This window comes from Rhipicephalus sanguineus, chromosome 7, assembly GCF_013339695.2.
Source record: "Rhipicephalus sanguineus isolate Rsan-2018 chromosome 7, BIME_Rsan_1.4, whole genome shotgun sequence".
NCBI lineage: Eukaryota > Metazoa > Arthropoda > Arachnida > Ixodida > Ixodidae > Rhipicephalus > Rhipicephalus sanguineus.
The window spans coordinates 127,495,531-127,515,955 of NC_051182.1; the positions used below are offsets into that span (position 1 = coordinate 127,495,531).

The 20,425-nt window shown below is 44.0% G+C and overlaps 1 protein-coding gene across 1 annotated transcript in view; it reads left to right on the forward strand.

Annotated features, from left to right (window-relative positions):
* Positions 1-20,425, forward strand: part of LOC119398996 (transmembrane protein 94-like) — a 48,472-nt gene that overhangs the window by 24,020 nt on the left and 4,027 nt on the right. The window contains 12 exon segments of the mRNA XM_049417495.1: positions 3,066-3,300; positions 4,808-4,891; positions 5,459-5,529; positions 7,416-7,551; positions 8,812-8,894; positions 11,777-11,870; positions 11,873-11,938; positions 12,981-13,189; positions 14,942-15,119; positions 16,618-16,872; positions 18,473-18,615; positions 19,410-19,507. Coding sequence (XP_049273452.1) covers positions 3,066-3,300; positions 4,808-4,891; positions 5,459-5,529; positions 7,416-7,551; positions 8,812-8,894; positions 11,777-11,870; positions 11,873-11,938; positions 12,981-13,189; positions 14,942-15,119; positions 16,618-16,872; positions 18,473-18,615; positions 19,410-19,507 — 1,652 coding nt within the window.

Here is a 20,425-nt window from a genome sequence, read left to right on the forward strand (position 1 = left end):
ATTTGCGCACCCTCTTTTCGGAGCTCCAAATTCGCGAAAAAAAGTGCGCAAATTATGCGAGTAAATACGGTAATTGATCTCTGCAGTTATACCGATCATTTAACTAGAGCAAAAAATGAACATTAGTGGTTACGTGCTTGCATCCCAAGCGTAAATTATCCATCTTCGAAGCAACGAAAATTATGTCAGTGCCTGTTCCAAAAGATTGGAGATCTCACCCTGAGAACGAGCTGGCCCCTGGCCGTGGACGACATGTATTAATAATGATTCCTGGGGCTTTACGTCTCAAATGGACGGCATATATATTTATGTCAACAGAATAGTTGGTTAGCTCCATTTTCTATTCTTTTTTTTTTGTACATGTAGATTATGTTGACTTCGGGCTAGGAAAACAATGTTACAATACACGACATTGCGTGTCAAAGACTGAACATAACATCCTTGTTTTTCAACACGAAAGTGTTTTATTCCTGGTTTCACCACAGCTCCACTGACGTATTTCCGTCACGGATATGACGTTGTAAAATATACTAGGGGTGTGCGAATATTCGAAATTTCGAATATTTTTCGAATAGTGTTTGCTATTCGATTCGATTCGCACTGAAATTTTATTATTCGAACTATTCGAACTTCCCAAAGACAAATGCAGTCAACGTCCGGTTGAAAGTGACCCCTTCAGATTTTCAATATGCTTCACCTCATTACACTCTTGTATTGCGGCAAAGCTGCCTTTCAAGCTCCGCTACGGTCGCAAATGTATTAACTCAAGAAAACGCTGGTTCCAATATGGAGATGAAAGATGTGGCAGAGTTGGGGGCTCAATTAATGCTGTTTTGGACCTGAAATTTGGGCAGGAAGTCCGAAAAATCGGACGCCGAAGCTTTTTAGCATTCAAAATTTCAGATGTTCTTATATATCGACGTCTACGAGGCAGATTTGGAACTCCGGACTTGAAGGAAACACACCCTTGTCCGCCACATCAGTTAGCCTTCCACAGAAGTCGAAAGAGAAGGAGAGGCTGAGGAAATGGCATCTCTGCCTATCACTTGTAAAGTGTTGTCGGCAACACTTTGGTTGTACCAAATCATGTACATAAATACAATTCGGCCTCTACATTGCCTCATTCTTGATAAGAAAGACAACTATGAAGTATGACCCCACCAGCGCTTCATCAACCTTGTGAAAAGAAACACTTTCATGTTGCTATCTCACAAGAACATACTTAGAAATTCTCTGCAACTTTTTCTGTAATTTCACTTTGAATTATTCGAAAAATGTTTGAGAAATATTCGAAAATTATTCGAAATTATTCGATTCGATTCGCACTCAATCTTTATTATTCGAATTCGCTTCGCACCCAAAATTTTGCTATTCGCACAGCTCTAAAATATACACTAGCAGATGGCAAAGAAAAAACTAGAAGAAAAAGCTCTGTTGCCAGGAATCGAACCTACAACCCCTCGCGCCATAGCGCGCGGTGTGAAACCACTCGGCCACAGAGCGTATGTTCTTCAGCTTACTAACGGCGAGCTATTTATATACACCACTTACCGTTGCAGTACTCGGAGCTCAGTGGCTTCAGTGTGTTCTTGTTATCACTAGCGAGATGGCGCGAAAAGCGTGCAGAGGGCGCTTGGTCGTCGCCCTACGCATTGCGATGCGAGCGCGCGTCTACAGGGGGTGTCTCTCGTGCACGTGCGCTTATCTCGTGATGGGGGTGGTTTTTACGTCTTGTGCTTTCACCGCAAGTTTCTGTCGAGGTTACAGAGAGCACGAAGGTGCTTTCTGTAACGTCAACAGGGTCTCTGTAAGGTGTCTCTGTAAGGGTCTCTGTAAGGGTCTCTGTAAGGGTCTCTGTAAGGGTCTCTGTAACGTCTCTGTAAGGTGCTCTCTGAATAAAAAAGGCGAAGACGCCGACCACAAGAGAATAAAAATTTAATGACGTTTCGGCACCCAGAACGGGAGCCTTGTTCACAAAATTTTGTGAACAAGGCTGGTGCCGAAACGTCATTACATTTTTATTCTCTTGTGGTCGGCGTTTTCGTCTTTTTTATTCAAAGAAGTAACAACTGTGACAGTTGTTAGTTCGCACTCGTCCTGTGTATGTTCTTTTCGCGTGTCCTTTCTGCTTTAGAGCGCACTGAAAGTTTTGAGCTGCATGCCGTTCTTCGCGTGACATTACAATTTGTTGCTATAGCATTCATTCCTTCACCCTTGTGGCTAAACAATGCACAATAAGCACTCAACTACCCCTGTGAAGACATGTTTCACTTTAGTGTTATACCGATTCCTGCGAAAGGGGGATCAGCCATGTTTCTTTTTCAACGTAAATTCAATCAATGTATAAGTACCCTCCCCCCCCCCCTTTCCCCAAAGAGCCGGTTTTTTTCTGGTGGTAAGGTGGCAACCCTAACCATGTCACTGTCAGTCATCCTTGTATGTGGCGTGATTGGATAGCACGGTGTCATGTAACACTCGTCCGCGACATTTGGTCTCTCGTGTGAATTCGTTGTAATGACAGTAGCTTACCGCAGAGTAAAAACAGCACCAGGGGGCAAAAACGCACTCAAGGATGGGCAGTACAGACAGCTTGCTGTTGGTTCAGTGAGCTACCCTCTGATATCTTATACCATTTGGTGTGCACGCGCACCATCACATCACCACAGTGCAAGGGAGAGACCGTGATGTGAAGTTTGCACACATGAAAATGCATGTTGCGTAGAACTGTCACCGATACAAATGTTGGCCGATAAAAGAATGCCTCCGAAGCCAACGAAGCTGTACAGCCTCTGCTGCTCCTGCCTTGAATCTTTGTCTCAAGTCATGGTTCAAAGTTGCATGGAGATACTAATGGTGCACTGCGCAACCAAATGTGTGTGCTCGTCTTTTTTTTTTCTATTAATTTTCAGGAATATCCTAATCCAACTTGATGGGAGTTTCACAGGTGTTTTCACATGGCAGTAGAGACCAGCATGCCAGAAGGAGGGAGCGGTTCAACCGCTCCATCACTACGCCTCCCAGTTCCAACGGACTGCACCTACAACTTGTGCTCTCGCTCTGTGCAGCAGTCACCTGTTCCGTTCCTCTGGCAAGAAGGTGGGCGGGGCGGCGCTGACGCTGGGCGTCGCTTCGGACGACAAGACACAGAGCCACCACCTGAGCACAGACTCGGTGAGCCACGAGGAGGAGACGATGGCGATGGACGCGGCCGGCCGGGAGCAGGCCCTGGAGGCCACCGTGGAGCGGCTCAGGAACCAGGTGTTCATCGGCATGGTCACCATGCAGTACCAGGCCTGCCCGGTCAGTGCGCTCCTCGAGTCTTCTTGAACGATCACGCACACTCGTCCTTTGAAGGTTTCTTGAAAGGTGCTTGTCTTAGCAACTGCATAGTAAGGAACAGCGCGAAATAAAAATGATATACAAAAGGAAGAACAGCGCAGGACGAGCACTGTCTTTCGACTGAAACATTTATTGCGCAAAACCTTGCCTAAATAACATCGGCCACTTACCACATGCACTTGCACGTGGCATGCAGCCAGTGTTATTTAGGCATGATTTTGCGCAATAAGTTTTTAAGTTGACAGTCAGCACTCGTCCCGTGTTGATCTTCTTTTTGTCTATCGTTTTTATTTCGCGCTGTTCATTACTGTGCACCCATACCAACTAGCGGTGCTTACCACTCTTTTGACCTTAGCAACCGATTTTCCGTAGAGTATCAGTGTTCTCTGTGTGATTGGTTTTCCAAGAGGCAAAGCACATGTTGTTTTGTTGTTGCGGTCACTGGTAGGGTCACCCTATTTAATAGCGGTGCGATCATTACCAAGCGTTACCAGGCCTTCCTGATCAGCTCACTTGCCAATCTTCTCAAACATGAATTTACTTTGCTCAAAACCCTTCTCGAGTAGTGCGTATCGCAGGAAACTGTTTTTCAAAGCGGATGAACTCATATGTTGATATTCACCAGTAATGTTCTTCAGAGATATGTAAACTATAATTTCACATTTATGTGCACCCATTGTCTACGTGAAGACAGTGAACTGAAAGGGCATCTCTCAGTGAATGGCTCATTAAAGTTATCACCAAACAGCAAAGCTGAATAGCAGCTTAACATTAAGGTAAGCTGGGCAAGCTGGCCTTAACCAGTCTATGATGACAATTAATGCACTATATGAACCAGGGATGAGACTGAAAATGTCGTCGTCATCTTCTCTTTAGGTTTTGTCCCTGGTTCAGTTGGTATACTAATCTCCGTCTCGAATTAATAGAAGTTACCCTTAGAGTTGGAAGTAAGCTACTTTTGACTCAACAGTGTTGAAAAGGTTCGATATAAGTGCCTCGGTGAGAAAAATGTGAACTATCTTATATAATAGGCTGTAATGACCTGCCAAGCAGGTTGCAAATTCAGCACTAACAATAATAATATCTGGGGTTTAACATCCCAAAACCACGCAAATTCAGCACTGAATCTGCATTTAAGAACAAACAGCACATGCTCAGAATGATAAGACGCATCTGAGACTTAAACGATACAGTAGTTCTGTCATTAAGGAAAGCTCCCTGGTCTGAACGGTCGACACCGAGTCCAGATCGGTACCATTCTTATAGCAGACGACACTGGCTTTGTATAGTTTGCGCTAGATTAGATTTTATTATATGAGGCTCGTTGCTCTGAATGATGGAGTTCTGTTGCAGTTCGGAAGCTGCTTTTGAAAAGGACTTCTCATCCATCTGTTCCTCTGTGTTTATTGTCTGTGTAATGTCATTGTTATTTGCTCTGAGACACCTGTAATCCATGCTTTTCGTGCAGGACTTCGTGAAACTTGTGGAGCAGCTCGAAGATGCCTGCATTCGATTTGTTCATTTCTCCAAGGAGAACGAGCTGCGCAGTCGGGTAGGTTGCATGATCGCTTTTGTCGAGACTCATGTTGTTGTTGTCGTTGTTGTTGTTGTTGTTGTATTGCCTCCATAACTGAGTAGCTGAGCAATGCATGCAAGACAAAAAAGCTCTATGTTTGGTACCCATCAGCAGCAAGTTTCCTTTTCTGCCATTTTCATTTCTTTAATTCAGAATATAGAATGTATCACGAAATTTTTGCTTACGTTCTTAGTCACTTCTACAGTTCCGCGTAAAAGTACAGAGAAACGGCGGAGAAAAGCGATGAACACAGAGAAAGTACTATGCCATTTCCTTGTGCCATGAATAATCAACAAACATAACTGGACACATTGCTCGATGTAAAAGAACCTCTCATTTCTCTTAGCATCACTGTTGCTATTATTCACTTGTCGTTAACAATTAAGCACCTCCTCGTTTCTCCCGATGCTTCGCCTTCGCTTGATAGAGTGAGCTTAGCTCAGTGTTCAGCTCTTTCACTACACTTGCTGCCTTCAGTTTTGTCCTTTCAGAAGTTGTTGCAGCTGAGCATTGTCGCATTTCTGTTCTCAATTATTGCCACAGGGCTTCTCTGAGAAGATGGGCCTCGAATCGGGCTGGAACTGCCACGTCTCCTTGCTCAGCGACAGGCATAGGTGAGAACTACGTACTGGGTGTTTCACAATGTCATCTGTAGATTATTAGCATGTACAGTTGCACGTACAGTAAAACCTCGTTAATTCGAACTCGGTTATTTCGAAATCCCGCATAATTCGAAGGGTTTCTGTGGTCCCGTATTTCGCAATGTAAATCTGAGTGGATAATTTGAAGCTGCGGTCAACGCCAGCCCGGTTAATTCGAAAACTTTGGGCACCATGTGCCAATTCCCAATCCCGATTTCGCCGCAAATCCGCGGAAGCGACGGCCCTTAGGAGCCACAGGGCAGTGCAGTGTAGCGATATTAATGGGTGACAGTTGAAGCAACCCAGCCTCGCTGCAGCTAGCGCAAAAAAACAAACAAAAAAAAACAGAAAACATGGTCTCGTGGTCAGCTAAAAACGTGCACCTGCGGAAAAGAAGACGTGCTTCACTGCAGCACAGCGGTGACATGCGGGCAGCATGTCCCATGCTTCTCGCAACGTCAGCGCGTCATGATTTACCCATTCTTTTTGGGATAAGAAAAGATAATAAAGGACGGTCTGACGGAATTCATGATGTATGCGAACCTTCGATTGGCGGTTGCTTCGGCAATTTCCGCACTTGCACTGCCGGCGGAGTTCTTGCCTGTAACGCCTACTTCGAAAACTCAATAAAAACTCCAATGATCATGTTTTCCAGCCAGAACACATTGCGAATTCCGTCACACTGGCCATTATTATATTCTTTATTTACCTGAAAGAATGGGCGAATGGTCGCATCATCACGCGCTGAGGCTGCGAGGAGCAGGTGACGTGCTGCCCACGTGTCACCACTGTGCTGCAGTGAAGCACGCCTTTTCCGCAGGCACGCATTTCAGCTGACCACGAGACTTCTTTTCTTTTTTTTTTTTTTTTTGCGCTGATAGCAGCGAGGCCTGCCGTTTTCCCGAGTTCTCGGCAAAAATGGGACCAGGTATTGCTGGAAAACAACCCTTGGAGCCGCAAACTAGTAGGCCAAACGACCACCTCTGATTACTTTCAGTAATTCAACGTTCCTTGCATCCCGCTTTTTGTATGTTTCGTTAATTCGAAAACCCGCTTAATTCGAAAGTTTTTCACAGTCCCAGTGACTTGGAATTAACGAGGTTTTACTGTACTTGAAATATAAAACAGCATTTGATTGTCCAAAGTTAACAAATGCCAGTCACTGAGAGTGAACAGCTGTTAATGCTACTCTCTGCACGAAAGAAACTTTAGTTGTGTTCTTCCTGCAACACCTTTTTTTTTCCCCACTGTAGGAAATGATGATTATCATATTTCTGATGCCACTATGCCTGCGTATACAATAGCATGAGATGCAAACACTCGGGAAAAATAAAGTCGCTCTCAAACCTGAGACTATCTTCTCTAAAAATTGGTGGATCCAGCAAACAGTGTTGACAAGGTGCAAATGCATGCTAATAATATGCTCTTATAAACGCTGATACACATTACACTAAACCTGTGTATGCATAAGTGACGACCATATGTCCAAATAGGCGAGTTAAAATTTGCATCGTGTGTCTTGTCTTTACCTATCATCTATTGCCTTCTAAGCGCAGTCCCGTTTTTGTCATGCTAAGTAAATTCGACCGAATAGGCCTATTGATGTGTACCTAACAGATGAGGAGTCTCTGTCAGGCCTTGGTGGCTTTTGCATGTCACTCCCTTTCCGATAACCCATACAAAAAAAATAAATCTTTATTTCTAAGTGAGGCTTGCATTAGCTATTTATGCATCATCTCGCATAACATATTGTTTCATACCAGTATTTTGCTGAGATGGCTTTTGCTATGACAAACATTCAAGCTGCAGTCTCTGAATGCCACCATGTTTCGCAAAGGCAAAAAAAATGTTTGTTTCAGGACCGACAGCAATGCATCGACGTGTCATCAGTCACAGGTGTCGGCGAGGAGCGTGACGTCCGTGCCGTCGAGCAACGTGGCTGTTGTGGCGGTTGACCCCCACGGAGTCAGCATCGTGGACGGCAAGGCAACGAACGTATGTTGCATTACATTTGTACATCGTCATAAAGAAAACTGGTTGACATATTAATCGTTGGATTGTAATTGAATGAAGACAGCATTGGTGTTGTACATAACAGCAGGTAGCCAACATTAGCCTGGCAATGGCACAGACTATACTACTACACACGCTATTACCATATTTACTGATCACTACCTTATTTCTGGCCGTGCTAGATAATTACCATTCTCTACTTTAGGCTGTACATAATTACCGTCGTAGTGCAATCCCGGCTGTATTCAATTACCACCGTACCGCATTCCCAGCCGTACTCAATTACACTCAAACCTCGATATAACGAACATGGATAAACGAATTATCGGTTATAACAAAGTAAATGAAGAATAGTCTTGTCGTATATACAGTGTTACAAATAAACGTTTATAACGAATTTTCGGATATAACGAATTTATTTTCATGGCAGATGTGACTGTTTTAAATGAGGTTTGAGTGTACCGCCGTAGCGCATTTCCGGCTGTACAGTTTCCAAAGACAATATTGGTGTTATAACAGTAGACAGCCAACGTCAGCAGACATTAGCCAGCTGACCGCTACTGGCAATGACCGGCACTGGTATTGTGCAACTAAGTACATTAATTGAATGCTGCCAGAAATTATCAAAGACATCATGGACGTCACTATACTCCATTACAGAGAGTGGACAGAAGAGGCCAAGGAAGACATTGTTATCAATAGGAATGTGAATTTAGAATGTTACGCTTATTGTCGTTGACATTACATTTATTGCTGTTGTCATAATATTCTAGTTGAACATTTTTGTGTAATTTTATTGAATATTCAATTTTTCTTCTTTCTATTGTATTGAGTGTTTTTTCATTTCGGTCTGTAATAAGCCCCTTCCCTATGTAGTGTGCAAACACTAAGGGTAAAATAAAGCAATGATTAAATAAAAATTGTAAAATTCAAGACATAAGTTGCTCCTTTCGGCAAATTGTAGCCCGAAGTGTGTTTTGGTTCTTGCCTCATTTGCAAGAGCCTAATTTTAAAGCAGTAGTACCTGTATGACATTTTCACGAACACTACCTTAACACTGCTGTTAGCAGGTGCCACATAGGTGACACTTAATACTATCAAAGACATTCTATTACTTAAAGATGTTTATAAGCAATGAAAAGTGAGATATTAGGCAGGTAAAAACTGCCATGAGTTTATTAACGTACCAGTTCAACTTTCTTTCTGCCTGTGGTCAAAGAGTTGCACCGTTTCGGCACGCAGGCTCCACCACGCAGCATCAGTGCCCCCAACCTGGTGCACTCCGAGCTGATCGGCAGTCGCTACGGTGATTCGCCGCAGTCTCGGTGAGTTCGACCAATCTCGGTAAGCTGCGTGTCTTTGTTTGGTGTGGAAGTTGGCAATGTATTTCTTCCTGCAGGCAGCTAGGCTCTCATCTGGAATTTCTTGTAATACATTCATCTGGTCAATGCAACTTTAATGAAAACCAGCAGATAACGAAGCCAAGGAAAGTGTAGGGGACATTAATTGTACTGTTTTAAGTGTAGTGTAGTAATTGTGATATAACTCCAACCTTGATATAACAAACACAGATATAACGAATTATCGGTTATAACAAACTAAATGAAGAATAGTCTTGTCATAGATACAGTGCTAGAAATAAACGTTTATAACGAATTTTCGGATATAACAAAGTTATTTTTGTGGCAGATGTGACTGTTATAATGAGGTTTGAGTGTAGATGGGAAAAATGTAAAGTGGACAAAAAGACAACTTGCCGGTTTGGTCCCTGCCGCTGGCAGGGACCAAACCTGCCGGCGGCAGGCTTTTCGGGACTTTGTGACCACCACCACCAACACCACCACACGCACGGCACGATAATTTTTTCACCAGAAAAATGGCTGGCAACTAATCGTTACTCCATCAAATTGTAGCAAGCAAGTTTTATGCCAGCATATGGCCTGCAACTGAAGCTCTTCATCTTCAACAACTTCCACAATGTTTGAGTTGTGTGACGTTGCCCGAAGTCTAAACGAAGCTCCTGAGTGCCGCATCTGCTGTAGATGAAACCGTGGGCCGCTAAAGACACGATCATGGCGTCCACACAGTTCTGAAGCATGCACGTGGCCTACGCCCAGAGTCGAAGCAAAACTGTTGAGCACCGCATCTGCTGTCTAGCGTCTGCTGCTGTGTAAACCTGGCTTGCTAATGCACAATCATGGATGGAAACTATGCAGTTCTGAAGGCACATAGCAAAAATGAAACTATTACTTGTAGTTTTGACCCGTCGCTATCAACGCAATCACAGATAGCGTCCACGCAGTTCGTATGCGTGTTTTCGTTTTCGCTCAGCAAAAATGAAAACAAAACAAATTTGCTGCAGCCGCTGAAGCCTTGGTCGCCAACAACGCGTTTATGGAAAAATTGTGGATGGCAACCACGCCTTGCTGAAGGCCTGTGGCCATTTCTGTTGTTTGTGAACGCCGTTTTCACTCCTTTGTGTCGCACATTTGCGGCGCTTTGTGGTTGGCACACTCCAAGGATCGTCTGAATCAACCAGTTTGCAGCCAAATGTGACCGAATTAACGAGAGTTTGATGTCATTAAACAATACATGTGCCTGCCGGGACCTGAGAACACATCCGAATTATCCGGTTTTCTGAATTAACGGGGGTCGAATTAACGAGCTTTTACTGTACTGCAGTCATTCAGCCACCACAAGTGTAGTACATACTATATGTCGATTTGTCTTACCTTGGTGCTTTTTGGCTTTGCAAGATCCTGTGGCTTTGTAATCGACATTATGCTTTAAGCTCCTAAAACTTCGACAAGTCGTACATTTCTGAATGCATAAATGCAGCAAATGCGTGCGTGCATGACCATTGTGAATTGCTGCATTATGACGCAATAATTTAGTCAGAAATTAGTGAATTTGTAAAGCTGTGACGCAGCTTGGCAGCTTGAAGCCAGGCCTACACGTTTAGGTAAATCCGCGTGCTACTCATCATTTTCATGCCTGTTGAGTCTAGCGCCAGATTCTGATGTAGTGGTGATTTTTGTGCCAGTACCTCCACAAGGCATTCTAGTCTCTCAGCTTCAGTAATGATGCATGCAACGGGGTTTCGGTGGAATGGCTGGAGCCATTGCTTTTCTACGGGCAGGGGATATTTCCTCCGTGATATTTCTGTACACTGATGACTGCTTTCAGCTTTAGTCTTATTATTCAGTGAATATACAGTGAGTTATTACAGATCATATAAAGACAGTAGACCCAAAATCAGATTGCAATGAGACCCTATGTTAACGCAGTCAACCCTCCTTGAAAGGAAGTCACATAGCCGTGTTACATCATACAGTATATAATAAACATTTATTTGTTGCACTGTAACAGGAAAAAGGCGAATTGATTCATTTCCTTCATTACAGTATATATTTGATGATCGGTTGTTCATCAAGGTGTGACTGTGTGTGAAGCAAGAAGGGAAAGCTACCAAGAAACATGGGCAAAAGGCAACACAAAAGAAAACAAAAGATCAGCGCATTCAAACAGCATACAATTCTCACATAATGGAGCTCATCAATTTAGGGCTAATTGGTCCACATCATTTTATTTCCATCGTCCTCTATGTCAGATCAGCATAATATTGGTCCATGCACTTACATCACAGCCAATCACCCCTAGCAGTCACATTTGTAGCAACACAATTGCATGTACCAGTTACATATAAGGGGAGGGGAGGCCACACTTTAAAACATCTTAAAATTTTTTGATCGATTTTGATGAAACTTGCTGAGTTTGTGTATATTTGTGTGTTGATTTCAAATATGCAATTATTTTTGTCAGTACAAAATGTGGTTTCTAAAATATCAAACATTTTTATGCGTACACGGATTTTTTCTACACTAGAGAGTTACCTAAATAGACTGGGCGTGCAAACACAGACACAAGAAAGAATTCAAGACACTACAAATGCGGCGTTTGTGGTCTCCTGACTTCTTTCTTGTGTCCCTGTTTGCACAACCAGTCTTTTTAGAATGAATACTTACCAACTAGCTCAGCTCTTTGTTATTCTAGAGAGTTACAAAGTAAATCGCATATCACAATAATCTGCAATAAAAATTATATGAAAACAAGACCGGATGTTTTGAACTGATTCAAACAAATGTCATGGTATGCTGAACATTCATGAAAAGGTCAAAATCAAGCTGGGATCATCTCACTTTCCCAGTACAAGTGTCAACAGGACTGGGAACAATGCGGAAGGCACCGTGAGTGGCGACGAGTCGACCCGCTGTGGACCCACGGTGACTCGGCGTGCCCTTCACCGAGCAGTGCCACCGAGAGCAGCACCGATAGGGGAGCACCGGTTGCCTTCGACATCTCCAATCGGGTTAGCAGGTTTCTAGTTTCTTCTTCGTGCGAAGGGCAATGAGTGAACATGTACGGCGAGAGAAGCGAGGCTACGAGGAGGCGAATGCCAGCTATTAATAATGATGCCAGTGAAACCAATTCTGATGCACGCATCTTGAGCGTCCGATTATTTTAAACAAGTTCAGCAGTGGCATTGCGGTAAACTTGAGCAGAATGCATTACTATCACTACCTTTAATTACCTTAAAAAAATTACTTCAATATTCAACATTGGTCGCAGTAGTCAACGTTAGACATTGGTCACAGACAGTGCTCTTATTGTGTGAGTAAATAATTGCGTGAGTGGTGTGAGTAAATTGTGTGAGTTGTGGGGGCCAACAACGTTTGGCTTCACACAAATTCAGACTCTTTCTTTTCTTCTTCATTCCTCTTGATTCACTGAAATGTTTTGTTTTCCAAAGCCCTTTAGAAAAGGCAGTTTAGAATGTAGAATGATTTATTTGCAAAATAAATTTTGATACAAGTACGGGTTGTGAGGCAATAGTTGATGTTCACTTCCCTTTAAAACGGGAGCGGGTGCAACTCAGATGGCAACAACAATTGGGGGGGGAGGGGGGTTGTTTGTGGCAGTGTACTCAGTGAGGCACACAAAATAAGTCTCTGCAGTGCTTGAAATTTCACATTCACTTGCACAAAGTTGATTTCAGCAGTATGCTACTTCGTTAGAATGAATTCAGTCAGTGATTGTGGTTATTAAAGTTTTCAGCCATGGGGGATTTTGACCTTCTGTGGGCTGAGGTTCCTGCCCCATCCTCCTCTCTCCTGTAACTGACAGCTGTGGTTGACGATTGAATCTATAAGGATTTAGTTCGTCCTGAGGAAGGGCTTATCTTGTAATAAACTGCACAGCAGGACAGGACACTAAGAAAGAAGAGACACACATGTCCTGTGCGCAGTTTGTGAGAAGATGATCCCGTACCAACTCGCCCACCTGTCAACACTAGTGAGGGAGAGCTGTGGATTGTGTGATAGCTGTTGCTGCCACACACTTCTCGGATGCAGGCCAAGCTGCCTCGGGGCATCGAGAACATCCGGCCGCACATCGAGCACGTGGACAACGTGCCCCTGCTGGTGTCCCTGTTCACGGACTGCACCCCCGAGGCCACCCTGGAGATGGTGCGCATCATGCAAGAGTACGGCGAGGTGGTCGGGTGCATCGGCAGTGCAGCCAGCCTCTACAACCTGCCCGTCTTCCTGCAGGCCGACTGCAGGTCAGCGAATGGGAGTTGCAGTGGACCGTGTAATAGACCGGGCCGGCAGATCTAGCAGAGTGTTTAGGTTTGATGCTCCGCTCTGCAGCTAAGTGAAGCGGGAGCACGAATGCGCGTGTACGCTCCGCTAAGTCCACAAGTGGGCTGGCGGAACGAGGCCCACGCTCTGCTTACAGGCAGCCTAAGCAGAGCACAGAGTATCGCTGCTGTCCCACCTAGCGAGGGTGTCGATGCATGCGCCCTCCCTCACGTGTGTGTTCACTCCTCGCATATTCCAAGATGGCTGCCTCCAGTGCCCACTGTGCTTTCCACATGCACGGCGGCTTCACGTTCACCTGCACAGTGCAAGCCACAAAAGCACTTTCGCATAGACAAACATTTGTGCTTACTTCGAATCGCTGAATTAAGAAAGTGATGCAAAGCAAACAATACGGGTGATGAAGAACATCACTGGCACGTTAACGTCCAAACGAATTTTATTGGATCTGGAATGCGACTTCACTGACTATTGCGTGGCTATCTCAAGTCTCACTTTATTTTTCATTCGCTGAATGGACCGGCAATGCATTGTAAGCACATGTCTGAATGCTTCGTGAACAAGTGAGTTATGCTTGTATGTGTTTGATTTACTTTGTGAAAGTGACACAATGGTTTTTGTCGTTTGTTTCACGAGGCTGAACTTGGCCAGAGGGCAGTGCAACTGCAAAGGTCCGCTTGGCATTGGAACATGCATAACTAAAACGAGAAATTGGCCGCTGCTCCGCTGTAGTTCAGCGGACCAACCCAAAGCGAAAGTGGGCCATAATAGTGCCAAACTAAAACACTCTAGTGACAGTTTAGCGCCTTCAGTACGCTAGTACACGGCTGGGTAATTTGCTTTTAGCTTGTTTCAAAATTAACTCAGAAGCGAATATGTAAAACAATTGACCTGGATATGATGGCCGACATGTAGGTACGAATGGAAGTAGTTTAGGTGTGTTATCATCATCAGCTTTTGCTTAATTTGGCAACAGTTATGTCTGCACCATTGTATCGTCACAGACAGCGAAAAGTGCCTGTAGCATGTCTGTTGAATGTCACAAGTTGTCACGAGAGTCTAGGGCACTGCTTCAGCATGCGAGCCAATGACATCGTTTTACGACTTCAGCTGTAAATTTCAGCCTATCGAAACGGTTTTCACGACAAGGAAACTGAGGAGATGGCTACTTTCTGCACGTACATGGAGGACCAGCCTATAGCACCTGATATTTAAACAAAAAAAAATGTTTTTCATGCTGGTAACGCCCGATTTGGTAATCAGAACCGGCCTGATGAGCAGTTATGTCTGCAAATGGTCTTTGTGCTTAGCGTTGCGCTGTTGGGTTGTACGGAGGCATTAACTAGTAAAAGCTTTGTGGTATGCACTGTAGAATGTACTCAGCAGTCAGTGCATTCCTCAGGCACACCTCACTACGCCGAATCGCGTACCATGGATAACGGTGCAGGTTATTATAAAATCAGCACTAACATGTAAAGCCATTCGTTATTGCTCTTTCTGGAGTGACTTTCATTGCGTGATTGTGAATCCTTATAAACATTTTTTTTTTTTGCCTGATTATTTTCTCTATTTTGGCCCGACATAATATTTACCCTGCCATATGCCAGTCGTTCAAAATAAGCCCTGTTCTGCTGTTCATCTTCTGCCGTGTTGAGCAAAATTTCGTTCTTTTTCTTTTCTTTTTTATCTTTTTTTTTCTTTTTCAATGGATTCAGCATAGCTCTGGAACCACTGGCCCCGCAGTTGTGCGCGCGGCAGCTCGCACCATCGCCACTGCCGTCGGCCAGGGTGTCAATGACTCCTCGGGCCCTGGCCCACACCCTTGGTTCGTTGCCCTGTGTGCTGAGCAGTCCGCGTGAGAAGAGCCTCAGCCTGTATCATCTCATCTGGGAGGTGGGCCTTTGATCTGCACCACACTTTAACGTCACGACAGTATGTAATGTGACAGGAAGAGTAGACGTAGGCGATACCAACAGTGGACTACAACAGGCATTACTCGACGGAGTTTTGTGGTGTTTTTTTTTGTTTTTTTTTCAGCACAAAACTGACGAGGACGAAAGACCCGAGAAACAAAGAGACACAGATGAGCGCAGGTCGTTTCTCGGTCTTTCATCCTCCTCTGTTTCGCACTGAAAATAACTTGCTCAAGATCATAAACTAACTCACACCAGGGCCTTGCTGAGGTCGTAATACTTGATGCTTTACCACCCAAAGCAGAAATCGGCAAGCCCTCATTATGACCATGTCAGCACAGGCAGCCTGCTTCATTATAAGCAGTACTTCGTCACATGGGGAGAAGTTCTAAAAAAAGCCCATATCGCCCTCGCTTAGGTGGACCCACTCCAGCACCTTGGTCTTAAGGTGCTGGTATGGCGTAGTGCCCGAGGGGTTAGAGAGGACGTCCGAGAGCTCACTGGCAACATAAGGAGGAAGGGCTGAGGCGACATGGTAGTAGCGCGTCGTTTCCGAGACGATGCGGTACAAGCCCTTTAAGAGCATAACATGCGTTTCAGCATTGTGGGAGTTTGTAAGACGTATACTTATCATGCTGCTTTGCATTTGTTGCATGCTTATATTGGCAGAACGAAAGAAGGATAGTGGATCAAGGTGTTGTTTCCTTTGTTATGTACAACATAAGAAAACCAACAGGCAGTGAATCCAAGGAAAGTGTAGAGGACATTACTTGGAGTCTTTAATTGTGGTGTAGTAATTATGATATCAGTGTCAAGAAATTAAAGTAGACAAAAAGACAAGTTATATTGCCAAGTCACATTGCAGATTTGCTCCGTTATATATAAACACATTTACAGCAGAGCTGTTAAGCTTTTCGTTATGCCTTGTGGTGTCACCAGAAAACTATCGTCATGAGCGGCCTCTACCTTATAATGGCATCTCGTATCACCTAGCACCGGGAACAGCTACCCGGCACCGTGCTGTCCTGCTGTGCTTATTTGTCCAGCGTGGGATGAAATGAAGACCATGCTATTTAAGACATTGCTAACTAATACCACATTAATTAAGACCTTGCTAATTTAGGGCTTTGCTAATTAAGAGTACACTACTTAAGATCTTGCTAATTAAGACAATACTTGTTAAGGCATTGCTCATTAAAAGCAGGCTATTTAAGATCTAGCTAATTAAGTTCTTGCCAAATGAGATCTTGCTAATTAAAACTTTGCTTTCTCGATTGCGCCTGCCCCACTTTTCCTTCAGTCTTGGCACCACTAGTTCAAAGCTGCCTTTATTTTATAATTTATGTTCATTATACCACAGTTCAACTGTGCAATCCAGTCGTAACATTTAATGGTTTTCGTAGCTATTGTTAGTATATGCATATTCCCGCGGTGTCGCTCGTTCTTTACACCGATGGTAATGGCGGCGATGCCTGCAGGCACGCCACTTCAGCCAAGCAGTGCGCAGTGCCATGCAGTTCCTACTCTGCTGCTGCCTGAGCCTGGCCCTGGTTCAGACGCTGGCTGCGCTGGTGGCGTTGCCACCCGCACTCTCGCCCGCGCAGCTGCTGTGGCTGCTGGGGGCGCTGCTGCCCGCGCTTGCACTTGCACTCGTGTTCGGCAGCAGCGCCCACGACAATCCGCGGGTCATGACCACAGCGACGGGCAAGAGTCACCCGCGTGTCAACCGTCAGGTGCGTTTCTGAATCGCGGACAAAGCTTACGTTGGCCTCTCTGCCTTTCTTTCATTCCCTTTTTCTCTCTTAAATCTGTGAGGTTATTGTCACAATGTGCTTTGAATAGCAAAGCTACGTACAGTTGCATCTCTTTATAACGACTCTGTATATTGTCACATCTATTTTTCTTTAACCTTTATGGCATCAGAACTGTCAATTGGGCGAGTTGGTATACTTCCATCTGGAACGAATATTAGCGCGACAAAAACGAGGACGCTGTAGTCTGTCTTTTCTATTCTCATCCTCGTTTTTGTTGCGCTAATATTCGTTCGAGATGGAACCTTTATGGCACTGACTGTGTCTGATCTAGTGGTCACTGTTATCAAGTTATCGCTCGGCACACTGTATCCAGAATGTGCACTCAACGAACAAAGACGAAAAAAGAAACGACGCAGACACAGCACGTCGTTCTTTTCCGTCCTTGTTCTTCTAGTGCATTAAAGAAAGTCAACATGAACTACCAACATGCCCATGCATATGCGCTTTCATGTATCCAGAATTTCTTTAATGCTGTCACTCATTTCCTAGTGAAGAGACTTGCATAATCAGACTGCCTGCATGATGCATGTAGTGTAGCAAGCTGGATAGTCGAGCTTGTCGTTGTATGGGCTTTTGGCATGCGTTCATTCTGTGGTTGTTTCATGGTTTTTAGGATTAACTCACAGTCATCTTTCTCATTACCTTTGGTTGGCTGCGTATGGGTGGTCCTCAGTTGTGCACATGTTGTGAAGCTTGTTTGGTGGGAATATGTAAAGCCTGTTCAGCATAATGTTCAGTGGCAGGTATCATTGCACATTGTCGATGTGCGTTAGCGCCAGTGACTTAAGTACTCTAGAATATGCAGCTATGCATCTGCAGATTGCGTGCGAACTTGACCTGTGAGTTCAGGTTCGATGACAGTGCTCACAGCTCTCCTTCTAATGAGTGCAGCTCAGATATCTGGGCACATGTTTGCCCATTGAAGAGCGCAACCCCGAACTCGCACTTACGACAGTGTACAATTCTTCACTGTTCAGGTGTTGCGACAGTGCGCCGCACTTATGGGTATACCAATCACTAGGTGAAATTTGCTAGATTCACATACGTTTAAGAACACCTGAAAAACGCTCGTCAGCGCTTTACAGATATGCCTAACTCACTAGCACAGTTTATGAGCTTGTTGGTACGTAATAACACAGCAGTAGTATTAATTAAGATGCACACAGCACTTACATTGTCTTGCCCCTTCTGACTATGTTCTAATATACTATTGCTCTTCATATAGCCTTCTACATCAGACATGATCACTTTGTTCACACAAGGCAGGCTTCTCCGCAGCGTACTGGCAGTTGGAGGCAGCAGGACAGGTGCAACCCACATTCACTTTCAAACATACACATTATTTTTGCTTCAGAGGTGCCGGTGAGTGTCATCCATCAATTTCTACATATTGTCCAAATGGACACATAAATGAAAAATGAATGAGGGCAAGCCCTGTACTTTTGTACTTTTGTGTAAGGTGCCTTTTTTTAGATCATTTATTTTTTTATGTTTGTTTCGTTTCTCTTTGACACAAAAGGTGGTGCTGTTCTTCATCTGCTGCTACTGTGCCAAGTTCTGCCCATCCGTGCTAGTCACACTGGCTTGCTTCGCCTTGGCGCTCGCCCATTCCTGCCAGACAAGCGGCTTCACCCCATGCTGGCCATTCTTCTCTCATGGAGGGTGAGCATTCATTCATTCATTCATTCATTCATTCGTTCATTCACTCATTCATTCATTCATTCATTCAGCCTAAGGTGGAGGTTGCAGGCTCAGCTCCCACCATCTGCAAGTTGTTTCCTTTGCTTTCAGATCCTTTTATGTGACAATTTTTATACATAAGTTAAGAACCTACGAATAAACTTCCCCTGTGCTTTCTTGCTTCATTTATCTGTTGATGCATACTTCATACTTGTGTTAATTGAATACTTTTACCATGTGTAATAATATTTGTCACACACAACCAAATGAATCGAACAGACAATTAAACATATTGGAGTGGTACACCGTCAACAGGCAACCAAGATGTCCCACCTCTCGACATGAGCCTTTTCAAAAAAATTCCCCATATATTGTTATGAGACTATATTCATTACATGGTCAGTTTTTCAGTAAAAAAGATTATAGATATACCTGAATGCATACAATAATTTCACGTATACATTTTCTTGGTGTTGATATTTGGCTACATCTTTGAAAAACGTACCGTTGTATGCTTTTCTTGGCTACAGCTACAGTCTGCAATTAAATTTAACATTTTCTCATGTCCCTCATCCTGTAAATTTATGTTGTTGTCCAGTGTACATGCTATTTTATTAGTACTATGCGGTTTGTATTCCTTTTGCACAAGTTCTTGCAGCGAAACAGTGTTTCACTACGTCCCACCGACTAAACCCATATGAAGCCATTACAGTTCTGCAAATGTGAGCGAGCTTGGCTTGGCTTGGCTTGTTCCATCTGTCCATAACCCACCGCAGGTCATCCGAGGAAGCAACGGGCACTCCAGCCGTGTCCTGGGTCTCTGGTCTGGCCCTGTGCCAAAATGTCGCTGCCTTCTTTCTAGTCCTGTACTTCGGTGAGCATTGTTTGGTTGACTTCGCACGACCGTAAAGGCATCCACACCCAGGGTTGCCATAGGGTGGATTTGAAAAGGAGCCAGATTTTAAGCAAAAAGTAGCCAAGGTAGCCATACCACTTGATTTTTTTGCCAAGTTTGTACCCACATAGAGAAGAAGTGCTATTATGAGCAGCATTTTATCATTGATCGATTAATAATTCAGACCGCTTTAAATAAGCAAGACCATAGAAATAAGAGCGCATTTTTTTCCCTCTTGCTTGGCGTTCAAGCCACAGATAAGCTGCAAAATAACTGTATAAATTATAACGAATTCAGTGCGCCTGCATATGGTTTATACAGAATAGATAAAGTTCTTGCCAGGTACAGAGTAATCTTGGAACATTCCAGCAACATATCAGTAGGGCATTAAACGTCAAAGCATTTGAAGCCGCAGACTACATTTGAGTATGTAGTAGATTAGGAAAAGTAACGCAAAAGACACAAAGAGACAACGAAGCTATTGAGCTACGAAGCGGTACTGACAACTGTTCATTTAATGAGACAACGCCGATCTTATGTAGATATACCCGTGTGCACCAGAAAACAACAACCTCAATGAGGGTGCGGAAAAGATAGACAAACGCCTGGAGACAGCAGAGGCGGAGTGAACATAAGCATTTCTCGGCAAGAAACAGAACTTCATTCTGAGTAACAGAGACCGACGGCGAGTTAACACAGTCATCATTCTTGAAGCTTCGCATATTTAATAGCCCCTGGCTCTACAATCTCTCCTTCCAACCAACCATTTTTCCTGCCGATAATCTCAGCCTCAGATAACCTAGGAGAGCAGCCCCTGCAGCTACGGCAGAGAATTAGTAGGGATGCATATAAATAAATACCTCCAACTTCAGAGAGTGACAATATGGTTGAAGATTT